This window comes from Corvus kubaryi, unplaced genomic scaffold (genome assembly GCF_017639235.1).
Source record: "Corvus kubaryi isolate FWS band 111438036 unplaced genomic scaffold, C.kubaryi_AGA036_p1.0 133, whole genome shotgun sequence".
Taxonomy (NCBI): Eukaryota; Metazoa; Chordata; class Aves; order Passeriformes; family Corvidae; genus Corvus; species Corvus kubaryi.
This window is the reverse complement of record NW_024580667.1, coordinates 21,686,048-21,700,985: the sequence shown is the minus strand read 5'-3', so window position 1 is coordinate 21,700,985 and position 14,938 is coordinate 21,686,048. Positions and strand designations below refer to the sequence as shown.

At 37.6% G+C, this 14,938-nt stretch overlaps 1 protein-coding gene across 5 annotated transcripts in view; it reads right to left on the bottom strand.

The window, feature by feature from the left end:
* ARHGEF7 (Rho guanine nucleotide exchange factor 7) overlaps positions 1-14,938 on the bottom strand; it is a 123,657-nt gene that overhangs the window by 39,546 nt on the left and 69,173 nt on the right. For 4 of the 5 annotated variants that reach the window (XM_042038687.1, XM_042038694.1, XM_042038713.1 and 1 more), the window contains 3 exons: positions 10,015-10,109; positions 9,650-9,745; positions 2,825-2,947 (listed from right to left, as the gene is read on the bottom strand). In XM_042038687.1, coding sequence (XP_041894621.1) covers positions 2,825-2,947; positions 9,650-9,745; positions 10,015-10,109 — 314 coding nt within the window. Of the gene's footprint in view, positions 1-2,824; positions 2,948-9,649; positions 9,746-10,014; positions 10,110-12,529; positions 12,596-14,938 lie in introns of those variants that run through there. The other variant, XM_042038722.1, reaches the window with a different exon arrangement.

Sequence of the window (14,938 nt, the reverse complement as noted above, 5' to 3'; positions counted from 1 at the left end):
TCACAAAAATGCTATTCAAAGGAAGTTTTTGTCTAGAAGTGCACAGTAATTCTGAGCACGCTAATACCATGTTTTACCTATACATACACACAGATCCTTTACAAGGTGTCAACAACATTTTAACAGGTCTTACAACACTGATACTCTTGATAGCTCAGACAATGACATATAAAACCCCCATATGTAATGCTCCACCAAACCAGACAACTGCTAACAATCTTAATGTGAGCCAATCACTTAAGGAAACAATACAGTTAATGCTTCAGCCAATTTCCTTAAAACTTTTTTTAGTCAGTGACGGTAAAAAAAAAAAAAAGGTAAAAATAGTATATTTTACAGAATTTCTATAAATCTTAATCTAGAGAAATTATCTAGAAGATTTTTGTTGTTGGTATGGGCTCCCAGGAAAAGAAGTAGTCTAATAAACTGAGTAGAAAATACTAATTTTGTGATATAAGAATTTGACTTAAAATTATTTGCTAGGGTTTTTTTTAAAAAAAGGCTTTCAGAGGTACAGGTACTGCTTATGTGTTCAGTTTATTAATTGCACAGAGCTCATGGCAAGAAATAATCTTCTGCAGACAGTAAGAATTCATGTTCCAAATCAAACTGCTCCAGACAGTTGCCTTTTCTTTTTCTCTAAAATGCTATTGAATAGCACAGATGCTACAAATATGATATTAAAATCCAAGTATTCCACATACACCTATTTCTTTGTCCTATTTTTGCTAGTATTAAAACACACAGGTTTGGACTCTCTTCTTAAATTATACTGACAAAACAGCCAACATACCATTGCCTTTTCTTAAAAACCTTAAACCTTGGTATTTTATCCAGAATGAACAGCAGTGTAATTGTTTCACCATTACTACAATCATGGCTATCCTCAAACCTCACAGCAATTTTTAAATAAAGGTTTATAGAAGATTTTTTTACACATTAAACCATCTCAGCTAAAAAAAGAGACAGTTCTGAGTAATTTCTTCATGCCTCCAACCAGTTTGTTATTTCTCTCTTCCCCCCTATTTTGAAACAATGTAATTAAAAGTTTTTGGCATTCTGAGAGGAAGAGATTCTGAACTGCTTAAAGCCCCTTTTGATTTCTCCATGGCAGCTGTCTCAACAGGAATATTTAGTCAAACCACTTGCTACCTACAGTAATGTTGAACAACAAAAATTAAGGTATTAGAATAACAAAAGTGGGGTAATTAGAAAGAACAGGATGCAATTCTGTTGACTCATGCCTGGTAGCACAATAGCATTCAACAGAAAATTGTCTATCTCAACTTCTCTTCCCTTGAGCTATCCCATATGAACAAACTTCCACATCCAAATTACTTAACTCTTCTATGATACTTATATTGTCTCCACCAGGATTTGGTGTCAAGCTGACTTAAGAGACCTGAAGCTGAATTTTTTTCTTAGGACAACCTACACAAAAAGAAACATGAAAGAGAAGAAATGCTTCTCCTCTCCATTTGCAGAACAAACAGCTTTTCTCCCTCACATTTCTACCACCACTTCTCTGAGTTCTGAAAGTTAGATAATCCTTTACAGATATTCCTGAATCTAAAGAAATGTAGTTGATCACTTTGCTATCACAGCCATCTTTCATTTATGGTTAAATCCCAGACCTCTGTATGGAAAGAGCATAAAGACTCAAATAAAAAAACCTAAGCCCAAGAGTATTAAAAACCATTTACAGAAAATGGTACTAGAAGAGGGTCATTTGAAAGAAAGCAAGCACGCAGGGATTTCATCAGGGGGGTTTAAACATATTTTTGTCTTGCTGAATTTTAATTACAAAAACTTACCTTCTTTCTGCCTGTACTGTTATGTGAATTTGCAGCTTGATTTTTCCAGCTGGGGTTGGAATATAGTTACATGTATTACTAACATAAATGAAAGTTCAGAGTATTTGGTAACTAGGAGGTTTTTCATCTTCATAATATTATGAGTAAATAATATCTTTCCTCCAAATATCTTTACTTTAGTCCAATGCAACAAGACAAAAAGGAGAGGGGTGTGTGAAGCAAAAAGAACATATATCCTGCTAGAATTTGTCCTATATCTAACCTCCAAGAAGTCATGGTTCTATCCTGCACCACAAGCAAGCATAAATAACCCAAAATAACAGCTGCTTCACCACAAGGGTCATCAGAATAAAAGTATATAGCAAAAGCCTGTGAAAGCTGACTTCTTCCATCAAATTCTCACCTCAGTATTTTTCCCTCAAGGTGATACAGTGCATCTTCTATGCAAATTTAAGGTCTGTCCAAAAGCTGAGCAACCTACATCGTGTTAACTAAGCATCCTACTTCCTACAGAAAATAGTAATTTTGCAAAACTCACACTTCTTTCACATCACTCAGAAGTAAAGCTGAGGGTATAATACCACTATAAAGTTAAGTATACACAGGCTTTTACAGGGCTAAGTTACAATGCACCAACTGTCTAAGAAGCATAAGTCATGTCAGTTATGCCATAATTTCACAAACTAGTTTTGATCTCAACATTTTTAAAACAAAGATGATAATCAGTAAAGTTTAACATATTCAGAGTCCAGCATGTGTTCTTTCAATGAAAAAAAAATCTCTCAAATAGTTGATAATAGACTGCCAACAGTGACAAGCTGTCCTGATCACATGAAACAGCTTTGTTTTATGGGGCATTTTGTCTTTTTTTTAAAAAGTGTAATCTTTTTTTTCTCAAACAAGTTCTACCACACCAAACATGTTAAAAAGCAACCACCACAGTTTTACAACTCAAGTGTGTGTTACACACATTTTTGTATCAGACTCAAAAGACCACAAAGTTAACATACCTGTGTTCTGTGAGGACATTTACTGCTGATGGGTGGTTGGCACAGTATGTAAAGTACAAGCTTTTCATTTGTGGCATCAAATTTAGAAAACATCCTCCAACCCTCTGCTGAGCTTCAGGCAACCTAAAAACAGACCAATAAAGATGGAAATGTGTAATATCAACCAGACAGAGAAATAAATGAACTCCCAGAAAAGCAGTCTATATTGTGTGCTGGGTTTGGCTGGGGTAGAGTTAATTTTCTTCACAGTGGCTGGTAGGGGACCATGTTTTGGATTTGTGCAATAACATAAGGGTGGCAGAGCAGCTCCCACCTGAAGGACTAAGCCTCTTCAGCAGAAGGCCGTATGGTCAATTGTATAACCCACACCGAAGTTAACTAGACGATGGGCCACTAAGCTTTCATCAGTCCTAGACTACAAACTTGTTCCTGACACCTTGTCTAAATCACTGTACAATATGTGCAAGATGAAATGTTTCGATTTCTCCATGCACTTGCTCTCCTTGCACAAAGGCTGCATCTTCTAACATGCTAAATTTTTGCTTCTTTGCAAGATATGACAGTGGATTTTGCTGTTATCTTTTTAACTACTCTTAAAACCAGTACTTCACTCTTCACGTTAGCTGTAAAGCTAAATGAGCCCTCACTAAGTACTCAATGCACATACTGTTAGCACAGTCAAAGAGCTTCATTCTAAGATTAGTTCCAACAATTCTTTCTGGAATAATATTTTTTTTCCTGAGAAAGATTTTTTTTTTAAAGTCAGTATTTTCTGTAGTTGTCCCAGACATGCACAGAAAGTTCCTAAACATCAATATTTAGCATACTCCCTCTAAAAAGAAAGTGATAGATACTCCAGTGAACTTCAGGAGGATATAAACCATTCAGCTTTCCAGGACAATCACTCTTCCAGGCAGGGGACGTTCCCACTCTGCTCAAACACAGTCATCTTGTCCCAGTCCTTAGGTTTGCTCATAGTAGTCAAAATGCAAAGTTCATCCCAAGAAATTCTCCCCCGAATTCCAAAATAGTAAGTCGGTCTCCTATTAAGCTGTTCAGTCCCTCTGCACAGTACAGGAAGACTATCCAAAATGAAGTAAAAATTGACTGTAAAGGTGTTCCAAATGCGAGTCAGGGGAAACACTCCCTGATTTGAAAGGAACATTCATTACAGACACCCAGAAAATGACAGCTGAATCCCCAGCTAACACATCATGCCAGATAAACACTGATCACATTATCAACACTCCTTATATCAAAGGCTAGGGTTCATATAAAAGTCTGCATCTTTTTTTTTTTTTTTTTTTAGTTTAAATTCTAAAATCAATATCTGAAATCAATAGAGTGGCTGCTTTTGCAGGTGTTTAGGGGAAAACCAAGGGCATTCCCCAGCATACTGAGGGAATGCTTTTCTTACAGCCTTGCCAAAAAGCATTTCCTGCCTAGCAGCTGGTCCCCTTTAATAAATCTAGCATGAGCTAATAATACATTCTTGGAGTAATAGATGCAGCCAAAGTCTAAAACTCTGAAGACATACTCGAGGCATATAACTCAGTATTAAATAGCAAGAGGCTCCAATAAACAGTTACTAAAAATGGTTAAATTCCCATTTCATACTGTAGTGATGGGGGTGGAGGGTGAATTATGGCTGTTTGCACCAAGCAGACATCTGTGTGTTCTCAGTCTGCTGTTCTTTTAGCAGAATCAAAGACTGACATTATTCTCTCTCACATGTTGCACATGCATTGCCACTTTATATTGCACATTCTTTGCTGAATTATGATATTTCATAGACTTTATAATGGGGTGGTAACTCATCCCCTTTCACTTCTCTAATCCATGCATTAGTGCAAGTGTTCTACTATTTTCAGCAGATAAACTATCTATACCTCCTTTACCTGCTGGAAAAACATCAATTTAATGCCTATCACCACATCATATAAACCTTTTCGTAACTGATGTGTTCCATAAAGAGCATAGTTATTTTACAGTTTATTCTGAAGTTTTCATCCCAACATTCTTCTCATATTCAGCATTTTAATTAAAAGGGAATCACATATAAATATTTACACATACTATACAATATTTACACATGTTATACCAACTTCAGTTAAAAAAAGGCCAGATACTTGTTTTAATTCTATTTGCAAATGTAAAAGAAACATAAAGCCTCTGCTGTTGTACACACGCCAGAGGAGTCACCATATGACAATATCTAAACTACCTAACATTGTCTGCTTGTTGGAATTGCATCCAACAGCTATCAGTTTTGTTTCTCCAGACTTACAATGGGTGCCCAGTGCATGGCAATTTGAAGAAAGAAATAAAAATTAAGTGCAATTGAACAACAAGGTTAATTTTAATACTGATCAAAACCAGCAATCAGAACTGGACTAAAGCTACACTGGCAGCTGACAGAAAAAGGGTGACAATTCAGAATGTCTAATCATGTCCTGTGTGTTCTGAAAAACCTGCCTTACTTTTGGGATCAGTGGACGTTAAAATGTTCTGGGAAAGGCTGTGGAAACTGTGATTAATTCAAATAAATTTAAACAGAGACTAACAGAGGCAATTTAAAAAGAAAAGTAGGTAACAAAATGTAATCAGTATTTATGCTTTCTTTTTGCAAGGAAAAGAGCAGATCTCCCTAAATTTCATTTGACTGTGTAGGTACCGTAAGGGTGTCACTCATGAAGGAATCTATGTTGCTATACATATATATGTGTGTGTGCATAAATATATGTATATTTATACAGGCAGCCGCCTGCAGAACCTGCCACAACCTGGAAACTAAATTATCAGGGTGGCATTTTCTCCGCTTCTCCATCTCATCCCACACAAAGACAAACAGCAGAATTCCAGCTCTTGAAGGAGATGAAGCATCAATGGTAAGTTTGCATGTCTTGAACGTAAAAGCTGACAGCAGAGAAGACACATGAGAAGTAATGGTCTGTAAAAATTATGATGGGACAATTGTGATTAATGACTCCAAAGAGTGCTGTTTGTGAAAAAACATAAGATTAGAGGTTTTCTCCTGAGGCTTCACAGTTAACAAGGTTACTGATATAAGGGGCCACTTTGCAACTTTCTGAGCTACCGTTTGCACAAATTGAGGCACTCTTCAACTTATTCCCAATCCTTCAGTCTGATTTTCACCCTCTTCACTACCACACCTTTCACTAATTGTCTAATTGTCTTAGCTCTCAGACATCAGTTACTATGCACATTTGTTTCAGGATATCTAAAGATACTACATTCAAATTCCCTTAGTATTCATAGCCTTATTTCTGTTGATACTCATGATGACCAAATGTAAAGGATGATACTGGGACTTAACAGACTTAGTTTGTATCTGCACTCCAAAACCAAACCTGAAATACTAATGAGTTTTGTATTATACTTAAATAGTCTCCCCCTCACACTCTGGCCTCTTGCCTGTTTTGTGGTTTTTTTTAAAATTCCATTCCATTTCAGGATCATCCCCAAACACGAAGAATCTGCTCGCATTTAAACACAAAACAAGACAACACAGTCACTGTGACTGCAAGAGCAGGGACATGAGGGTAAGAGAGGATAAACCCCAGCTATGGCTGTTACAGGGCAAGGAGGTAAGTCTGTGATACTATGTAAAAGACTTCAATTCGCTACAGAGGAGATTATATGTAGCAGTCCATGCAGGCTGGCATCACCAGCCAGCCTGTGCATCATGTGTCCCACTCCCTACTGAGAAGTGCAGCCATAGACTGACAGCTGCTACTTCCAGGTGAATGGAAGAACCTTTTCTGGAGCAGGCGATCAAATCAGGTTCAACCTCCTGCTACAAAAATACCCACAGAGCAACACCTCCAACAGAGATCACTTCGATCAGGCCAGAGATCACCTGATGGACACTGACTTCGTTTGCAGAGCTCTTCTGCTGTGTGAACTGCTGCAGAACTGATCTATGGCACAGGACCACAGACCTGGAATGAGACCTAGAGCACTGGACCACTTTTTGTCTTCAAGAGATCAGAGCACGGAGGACTCTCACTCCGTTTCACTGTCAGAAATCTGCTCTTTCACAACTGAAGACTCCAACGGCATCTCTCTGCCTTGTGTTCTACAGTTCTTTTCCATCTATGAACCAAATGCACTGGAAGCTGATCAGCCAAAAAAAGCACCTTTGAAGCCTATCAGCCAGAATATTCTCACTCAGTGCTAGTTAGATTTACTCCATGTGCCACTTCCGTTTGGTAAACTAAGAAGAGAAGTTACAAAGGTGGAAATAACCCCAACCTGGACAAGTTCAAAGAGGACAAACCTTTAGCAATGAACCAGATGACCTTCAAGGCTGTGGGCAGGGTGAGAGGGTGGCACACAACTAAACCCAAACCATATCCAAACAACTTTTTCCCCTGAAACACACAAAGAACCCACTACGATGACATATGTTCTGAAAAAAAAAAAACCCAAAAAGTTTAACACCGCAAGGATTAAATAAGCCAAAGTGGTGCAGGCAAAAAGGAGGAAAGCATAGGAAAGCTTCTGCCACTGAAGTACATACCAGGATCTGTTAAAGAGAAAACTCAAATGACAAACTGTCTCAAGGTGGGTGTGGAATTCAAAAAGCATTCAACTTTCATGCCCAAGAAAAGGAATTTGTCAAGCAAGGCAGGCTGGCAGCATTACAATTGGCAGGACAACAGCATTTGGTCATTCTGACATGTCAAGTTAGAATAAAACACCACACTGGATGCTGCAATATGAAGTGCCTCAATAATGGAACTATAAACTCTCTGCCAAAAATAAAATAAAGTGATAAATCTATTTTCAGCCCTGGACCTAGTCTGTTTACAGAACAGGTTCACCAGCCAAAAAGCCATGGCAAAATGACCAAAAAAAAGAAAAAAAACAAAAAACCACACAACACAGCAGAGCAAGCATTCTTCCACATGATGGATTAATGGATTAGATTCCAAACAGAAGGATGCTGTAGGCTCAAGTTAATGTGCTATGATGAAAATTAAACTGAAAATACAACTCGGCATGATGAGCATATTTATGAAATGAAAATAAGACAAAATGTTTGCAATAATGCTTCAGTAATTTTAGGGCATCACTTTCTCTGCCTACCTACCAGTATCCAGTATGTTCCTAGTTTATTACACAGCAACATTTCACTTAGCAAAAAGAAGAAATAAAGGACACTATGAAAAGGTGCTTTAAGAGAGCCAAGCAGAGTTATTAATGGAGCTTTCTGAGCTTGAAGCTCCACAGTGATATCACATTAACTGACACTCCAGGTTAAAAAGAAGTTTGCACTAATATTTGTTTAAAGGTATATACTCTTCTCCTCTCATTTTTAAGGCCACCTTAAAAAAAAGTTTTAAAAGACGACAGTCTGTTCCACGCAAAGTACTTAATTTCCCTAACTTCTGACACCAAGAAACAAAATCATGGTAAAAAGCAAATAAGACAACAAAGAGCAGTGACAAGAAAAAAAAGGAAACATTTGAGTATGTTGACAAATGGACAGAGATTTAGACATTTAACTGATCAAGTCAAACTTGCCAGAATGAATATCATTCTTTCTCACAGCATGAGAGACAGACCACTTCAAAAATGTTTCCATTACACTGCTGAATTGCCATCTGAACTACACCCCATCCTCCCTTCCCCTCTCTCTGGTCTAAGTTGTTTAGAGGCAGGAGAGAGGGACAGAAGGCAGGTGGTAGGAGGGCATGGGATCTGAAGTCAGCAACCATAACAGGCATATGTTCCTGCCTAGTGGAGATGCAGCTTATACTTTTTCATGACCAGGCTGCTTCTTCATACAGAGCAGCTCAGGGGAGAAGAGGGAGAGGTCAAAACAAGACATACTTGAGGTGATCTAAAGCTCACTGTTGCCAAAAGAGGTATTTTCTCCTCCATCCAAGACAGTAATTTGTTCTCACAGCAAACTGAAACTTGTCTAAGCCCTCAGTAGCAATTCAAATTAATAACTTGGCAGAAACCAAGAAAATTTGGATTAGGAAGTTGCCTTAGCTCACCATGTGAGCAGACAAAACTAGAATATAGGCAAGGAAAATTACACCGCTGAGGTTAGGAACATAAATTACACTTTCAGGGGAATTTCAGGAAATTGTTAGGACAACCCAAATGCAATATGGTCACCTTCTTTCTTACACACCCAAGTGCTGAGGTAACAAGCTGAAAAATACCAAATTATCACTTCAGCCTAAATTATGGAAGGAGGACAAGTGTCTTCATCCCCTTCTTTCTGTGCTCCACACTTCCTATATGGTACAGGACAAGAATTGAGGGGCTCTATTTAATTCAGGTTGCTCTTTCTGCCTGTCCTGCAGACCTCTTCCAGCACACTTTGATAACCACCTTTGTTCAGGCCAGAAGAATACCAAGCACAAGCATTCTCTTACAGTGTCCCTCATCCAAGTCACTTACCTCCTTCTCCACTGTTCCACCATCACATAAGGTTCCTCTACTCTTTTTTTCATTCTCTTACTTTGAAGCAAATACTTAAAATTCATGCCCCCAAAACCAAAACCACCACTTCCCTACTGGTATGGAACTTCATCATGAAAATTCATAATTTCTTTTAAACTGTATCAAAATTTCTACCTTTGCAATTGCATCCTAGGGCCAATATATATCTGTACAAACAATCAATATATTCCCCAAACATCTATTACTGTACTGCTCTGGCAACAACTCTTGAAGCGAGAGAAAAAAAAAAAAATCTATGCCCAACAAAAGATGCAACAAGTAAAGTAATAGAAGATATTTGCATGTTAGAATTTTACTCTATCCAGTATGCATGGTACTTACTTGGTGCATTCTTCTAAAGACTGTACAAGCATTTGCTGGAAAGAACTTATTTCTTCCAGGTTTCCCATTAAGTATGAAGTATTTGTCAAGGTTAACCTGGAGCCAAAGCAAATAAAACATGTTTAGGTTTGCAGCTATTGACTAACTGTGCATTAATACTATCTATTGCATGAAAAGAAAATGCTTGCTGGCTCTTAGATCAAGGACCAGACTCTTTCAGTCAGCAAGCAAACTGAATAAAAGTAAACCCTGCCTCAAGAATCACACAGTCCACAGAGGTAAATTCACACTGACATTGACATTTTGACCATGTTAACCCTCCCCAATATATGAGAAATCTCAAGCTTAATTTAAAACTCACATACTTTTCACTGGCTTGTAATGGTCGCAGGTAGTTTGAAAGCATTGTTTGTAGCTCCTTAGCATATTCATTTTCTGTTTCTAGTATATTTTGTAGCACCTACAATAAATGACAATTGCTAATTGGTACTTTTTAAGATCTATCAATACCAGTTTTAAAGCATACTAAAATTTATTTAGCATGAGAAAAACTTAAATGAGAGTCCCTACATTAAAAATGCAAATACCAGCAAGAAAACACTGAATACTATATATCTATGAAATTCACAGGGAAAATAAACACTACACACATGATGAGCCATCCTTTAGCCATACACAAAAAAAAAAGGTAAGCTAACAGTCACTACACATTTTATTGCAAAATTTGAATTACACAGAGCTTTCTTCCAAAGCCAGGGGTAATTATTCCTCCTATGTAGTTCAGAACAGTCACAGATCAGAGGATGGTAAAGCACAATAGAAGTTGTGAGGGAAACAAACAGCATCATTTTCTCAGGCTCAATTACAACACATTACAACTAATGCTGCTAGTGGAGTGTTTAGATGCACTAAACCTGCTAGAACACTTGAATATTAACAGATTTACAAAGATCAAGTCATTTCCAATTTCATTTACCAACACAATTAGCACTATTACGTTCTTTTTAAATAGTGCTGCCTAACTTCACACTGGGAGTACACTACCATAAGAAAATTACAGTAGATTGATGCAAAACCTGGTATTTATAAAATACAGCACACACTTGGGTTTTGGTTGAATATAAATCGAACAACTAGAATAACCCCAGGTATGTACAGGAAAATATTTTACTGGGCCATCTCTTGGGAACCTGCTTTAGGATATCCTCCAATATAATCACATCAGGTTCTACTCCGCTCTTAGAAGGCAAATTATTTTTTGCCTCCAAAAAGTTATTTAGCAAGAGAATCATCAGAATTAAATGCAGTTCAGTGAACAGAGCTGAACTTCAAAAACTTATTGCTATTCACTGGTCATAAGCCACACCACAAACCTCATTTTGTTACATGCCATATTTGTCAAGCCTACAGCAATATCTCATTTCAGCATTTATAGGAACAACTGTAATTGAGTGCATTATTCACTGTTGTAGTCAATACTCTTTCTTAGGAAGGAAAAAAAGCCATTCATTCCTAAATGCAAACCTGATGAAATAACTTTAAATAGTTCAGTATGTCAATGAAGAATTCACTGCTCCTTTCATTGGTGTCATTGATTCTGCTTATTCCTTGAATGCTTCTATTCATTTGGGGAGAGAGAGAGAGAAGCCATTTTTGAGTTCATTCTTTTGTTGCAAGTCTGAATCCTGAACTGAAGATTAAAATGTCTCCATTCTCTGCTAAACACTGTGACAGAAGAATGTCACAGGGAAAGTTATGGCTACTAACTAGGAAATTACAGCATAAAGTACAATATGAGCACACATTTTAAAAAAGCTAAGGGGTTTTTCTGACTGTTTAGACCAGGGAAATAAAATATCTCTGCCAATCATAGTATTAACTAACCCCCATATTCTCTTTTGTATATATAAAACAGAGAAAGCAAATCGTTCAAATGGTAATATAAAAGTACTTGGGATCCATGAGGTTCAAAACTAAGTGCAAGACCAATCTTTTTCAATATGGTTTTTTCCACAAAAATCTCCCAGCCCAAAGTCATTACAGTGGCAGGAAAAATTAGTAGGGAAAAGGAGACTGAAAGTCAGGGACAAAACCACAGTGTCCTGATGAAGAACTAAACAGTATTAAAAGATACTGAAAGATAAAAATCAACAAATTTGCTAGAGATCTTGAAAGACTGCACCACTGCCCCATTTTCTCAAAGACTACTTCCATTCTGTGCTATAAACAGCTGTCTGAAAAGCTTGAAATAAAACTAGTTTCATGTTGGACACAATTCATTATTTTCCTTGCGCTGGTTTGGATTTTTCTTTGAGGATTTTCTTTGCCATATGGAAAGCATGGGATTGGAAGAAAAAGACTTAAGGGCAGGGGGAGGTAATAAGAAGAAACCTTAAAAAACTAGAATTAGCAACCTGACAATTAGTGGAAAGAGGAAAATTAATGTCACTGTAAATAAAACTATGCTACGAAACCTGTGCAGAGTACCAGATGCACTTACTACTACTTACTACTATTCCAGTAGTTCACAGTGCTATACAGTACTCGAGATATATGGAGTTTAAACAGTGCCCAGGACACATTAAATCTATCACCCTTTCTTTTTACAAGTACAGTTTCCACTGCATACAACTTTTTTTTTTCCACTTTGAATATATTTTTTAAAGAATAACCTTGCTTACATAGCTCTAAAACATAATTTCTGTGATATCTTGCATTATTCCAGCTTGACTTACCTACCTCACTGAGAAGCTATGATGATTAAATTCTTGGACTGTGCTTTGAAGTGACAAGTAGTCAGTACTGCAATTCGGTATTTTGGCACCAGAAATCCCTTACATTCCTCATATCCACATCTCATCTGCATGATCCAATAATCACCTTTCTTCCCTTTCCTGCTCTCTGCACATTCTGGCTGCTGCACAACCCCATGAGACCTCGAAGACCTTGTTTCCACAACTCCACCACAACATTTGCACAGATACGACCGAGGACCAAAAGAGCAGCATTGAAGTGGCAGCTTTTGCAGTCCGTAACACTGATGAATGGCAGGCACAGACAACTGAGCTCATACAGCACTAGCTCTCTCAATCACATGGCGTGGAAAATTCAAGCATGGTTAACTATTCTGTCACACAAAACCTCAGCCATCTCCTTAAGGCCATAACTACTACCCAAAAATGGATTTAAAATGACCCACATGAAGATTATCGCCTTCCAAATCAATGGGAGAAAAGGCAGAGTTCAGAGATACACTTGGGTATGATCCTGCAGCACATTCATATTTTATCATAGTAGTATGGCAGTCAACCAAAATATCACACAGTTGAGCAAAATGGTGATCAGTATGTAATTTTCCTGGATCACGAGAATTTGCACAATGAACTCCTTAAAACAAGCCTTTGAGAGGGGCAGTGTAAAGCACTGCACAAGTATACCATATCTTGAGGGTCCTCAGAAACTTACATGAACTTCAGTAGACAACTTGATCCAACTTTAAAAGCACGGCCTCAAAAGGAGAGTTTATTTCCCACTACTTCTCAAATACTTAAAAGGAAACAAGGTCATCCAAATACTTGTAACTGTGGAGAAATTTGCCTATTTCTTCACCTGCTTTTAGAACAGCTACCTAATCTCAAAGCAACTGTAAATGGAGAGAACCTAATTTTATTTTGGATACAAAGTTATAAATTCTCAAGGGATCTCAAGTAAAAATAAAACTCAGAGTATTGCCTGCTCTGTCTTCAGGGAATAACATGCAACAATACAGCCACTTCTTCAGTAATAGGCTACTAAATTACTTCTACATTAAAAAGCTTCATCACGAGTCTGGTTCATATTACACACTACTGTAGATTTGTGCCATTTTATGTAGGACAAAACCTCTGCATTCTCTACTAACCTGAATTCCTGAACCAGGCCAAATGTACATATATAACAAATGTCTGTCTTCTCAGCAACACGTAGTACAAGGAGCAATTAATTAAGCACACTGAGACTAGAAGGCATGTGATATGTCTCACAAACTCCAGAAGGAGCTGTGAATCCACAGTAACAAAGAACATGTTTATAAGGGGGCAAAGAGCAGAGGAAAGAAGGGAAAGCAGTCTCCTCCTCACATTAAGCACCCTTCCCTTGGCCTATGCCAGCCCTCCTCCCAGAAAGGGAACCTCTCCTACCACTTTCTGAACTGCCTTTGATTTTGTCCTCAGTTCATCAGATGTACCCTGAGGTGCTGCCTGCCCAAAACGCTCCCTAGGGGAAACAGCAATAAATATCCACGAGGGTTATAGGGTCTCAACACATCCCCATGTGGGGACAGCCACAACTCAAAAATATTATGTGGTGCCAGAGTACCAGTCACAATTTCAAGCTTGGTTTGTCAAGAGAGCCTTTAACACAGATTTTTAACATTTACTCCTTCGCTCGAGCTACATCCTTTCAGCTACCAGTTGCCAAAAGTTTTTTTGGAGCTCTTCTGCTTTTTCCTCAATTTTATTATCAGTACAGACTGATGTCATATAGCACAGGGAAGTCTCATGTCTGCAGCTTATGTATTAAGACAGAAAACAAAAACTCAACTCAGAGGTTAAACTGAGGTTTCACTTCAGTGAACAGGTTTGCTGTTTGTCCTATCTACATGTAAAACATGTAAAAATCATACATATTTAATAATAATTGAAAATATTTTATAGACATATTGCCATCAGAAGCACACAATGTATTCCAAGAAAATCTAAATGTCAACATGTCTAATTTAGTTTTCAGACACAGCATTACTGTCTTACTTCTCTGAAACAATGGGCACGCTACAGCACAGCCTCTCATTTTCTAAACCAGAAGAATGAAACGGCGAGTTAAAAAAAAAGTAGGGGTATTTGCCACACTGTTGAAAAATGTGAAAACAAGGCAATTATCCAATTCATTGCAGACAGACTTAAGAACAGCACTCTAGGGTCTTACAACATATCTGCATATTATTATGAACTGGTCATTTTCACCCCCTGCAATGTCATCAACAGTTAGTAAGTAACTAGCAGTCAAAACAGTTGGCATCTCATTATAACAGGTTAAGTGCACCAAGAAAGCTGCACCTAAGCAAGATGAACAATAAACTAATTCTAGGAGTAGGTATATGATGGTCACTAGGGTTTGGTGGTTTTCTGTTTGTTTTTTAATTAAACTACTTTAAAAGCTACCTATAGCTGTATTTCCCAAAGTATAGTAGCTTGAGCCTCCACGATTTTAACAGGTTATCCAGGGAACAATTATAAAAATCACAAACTAAAG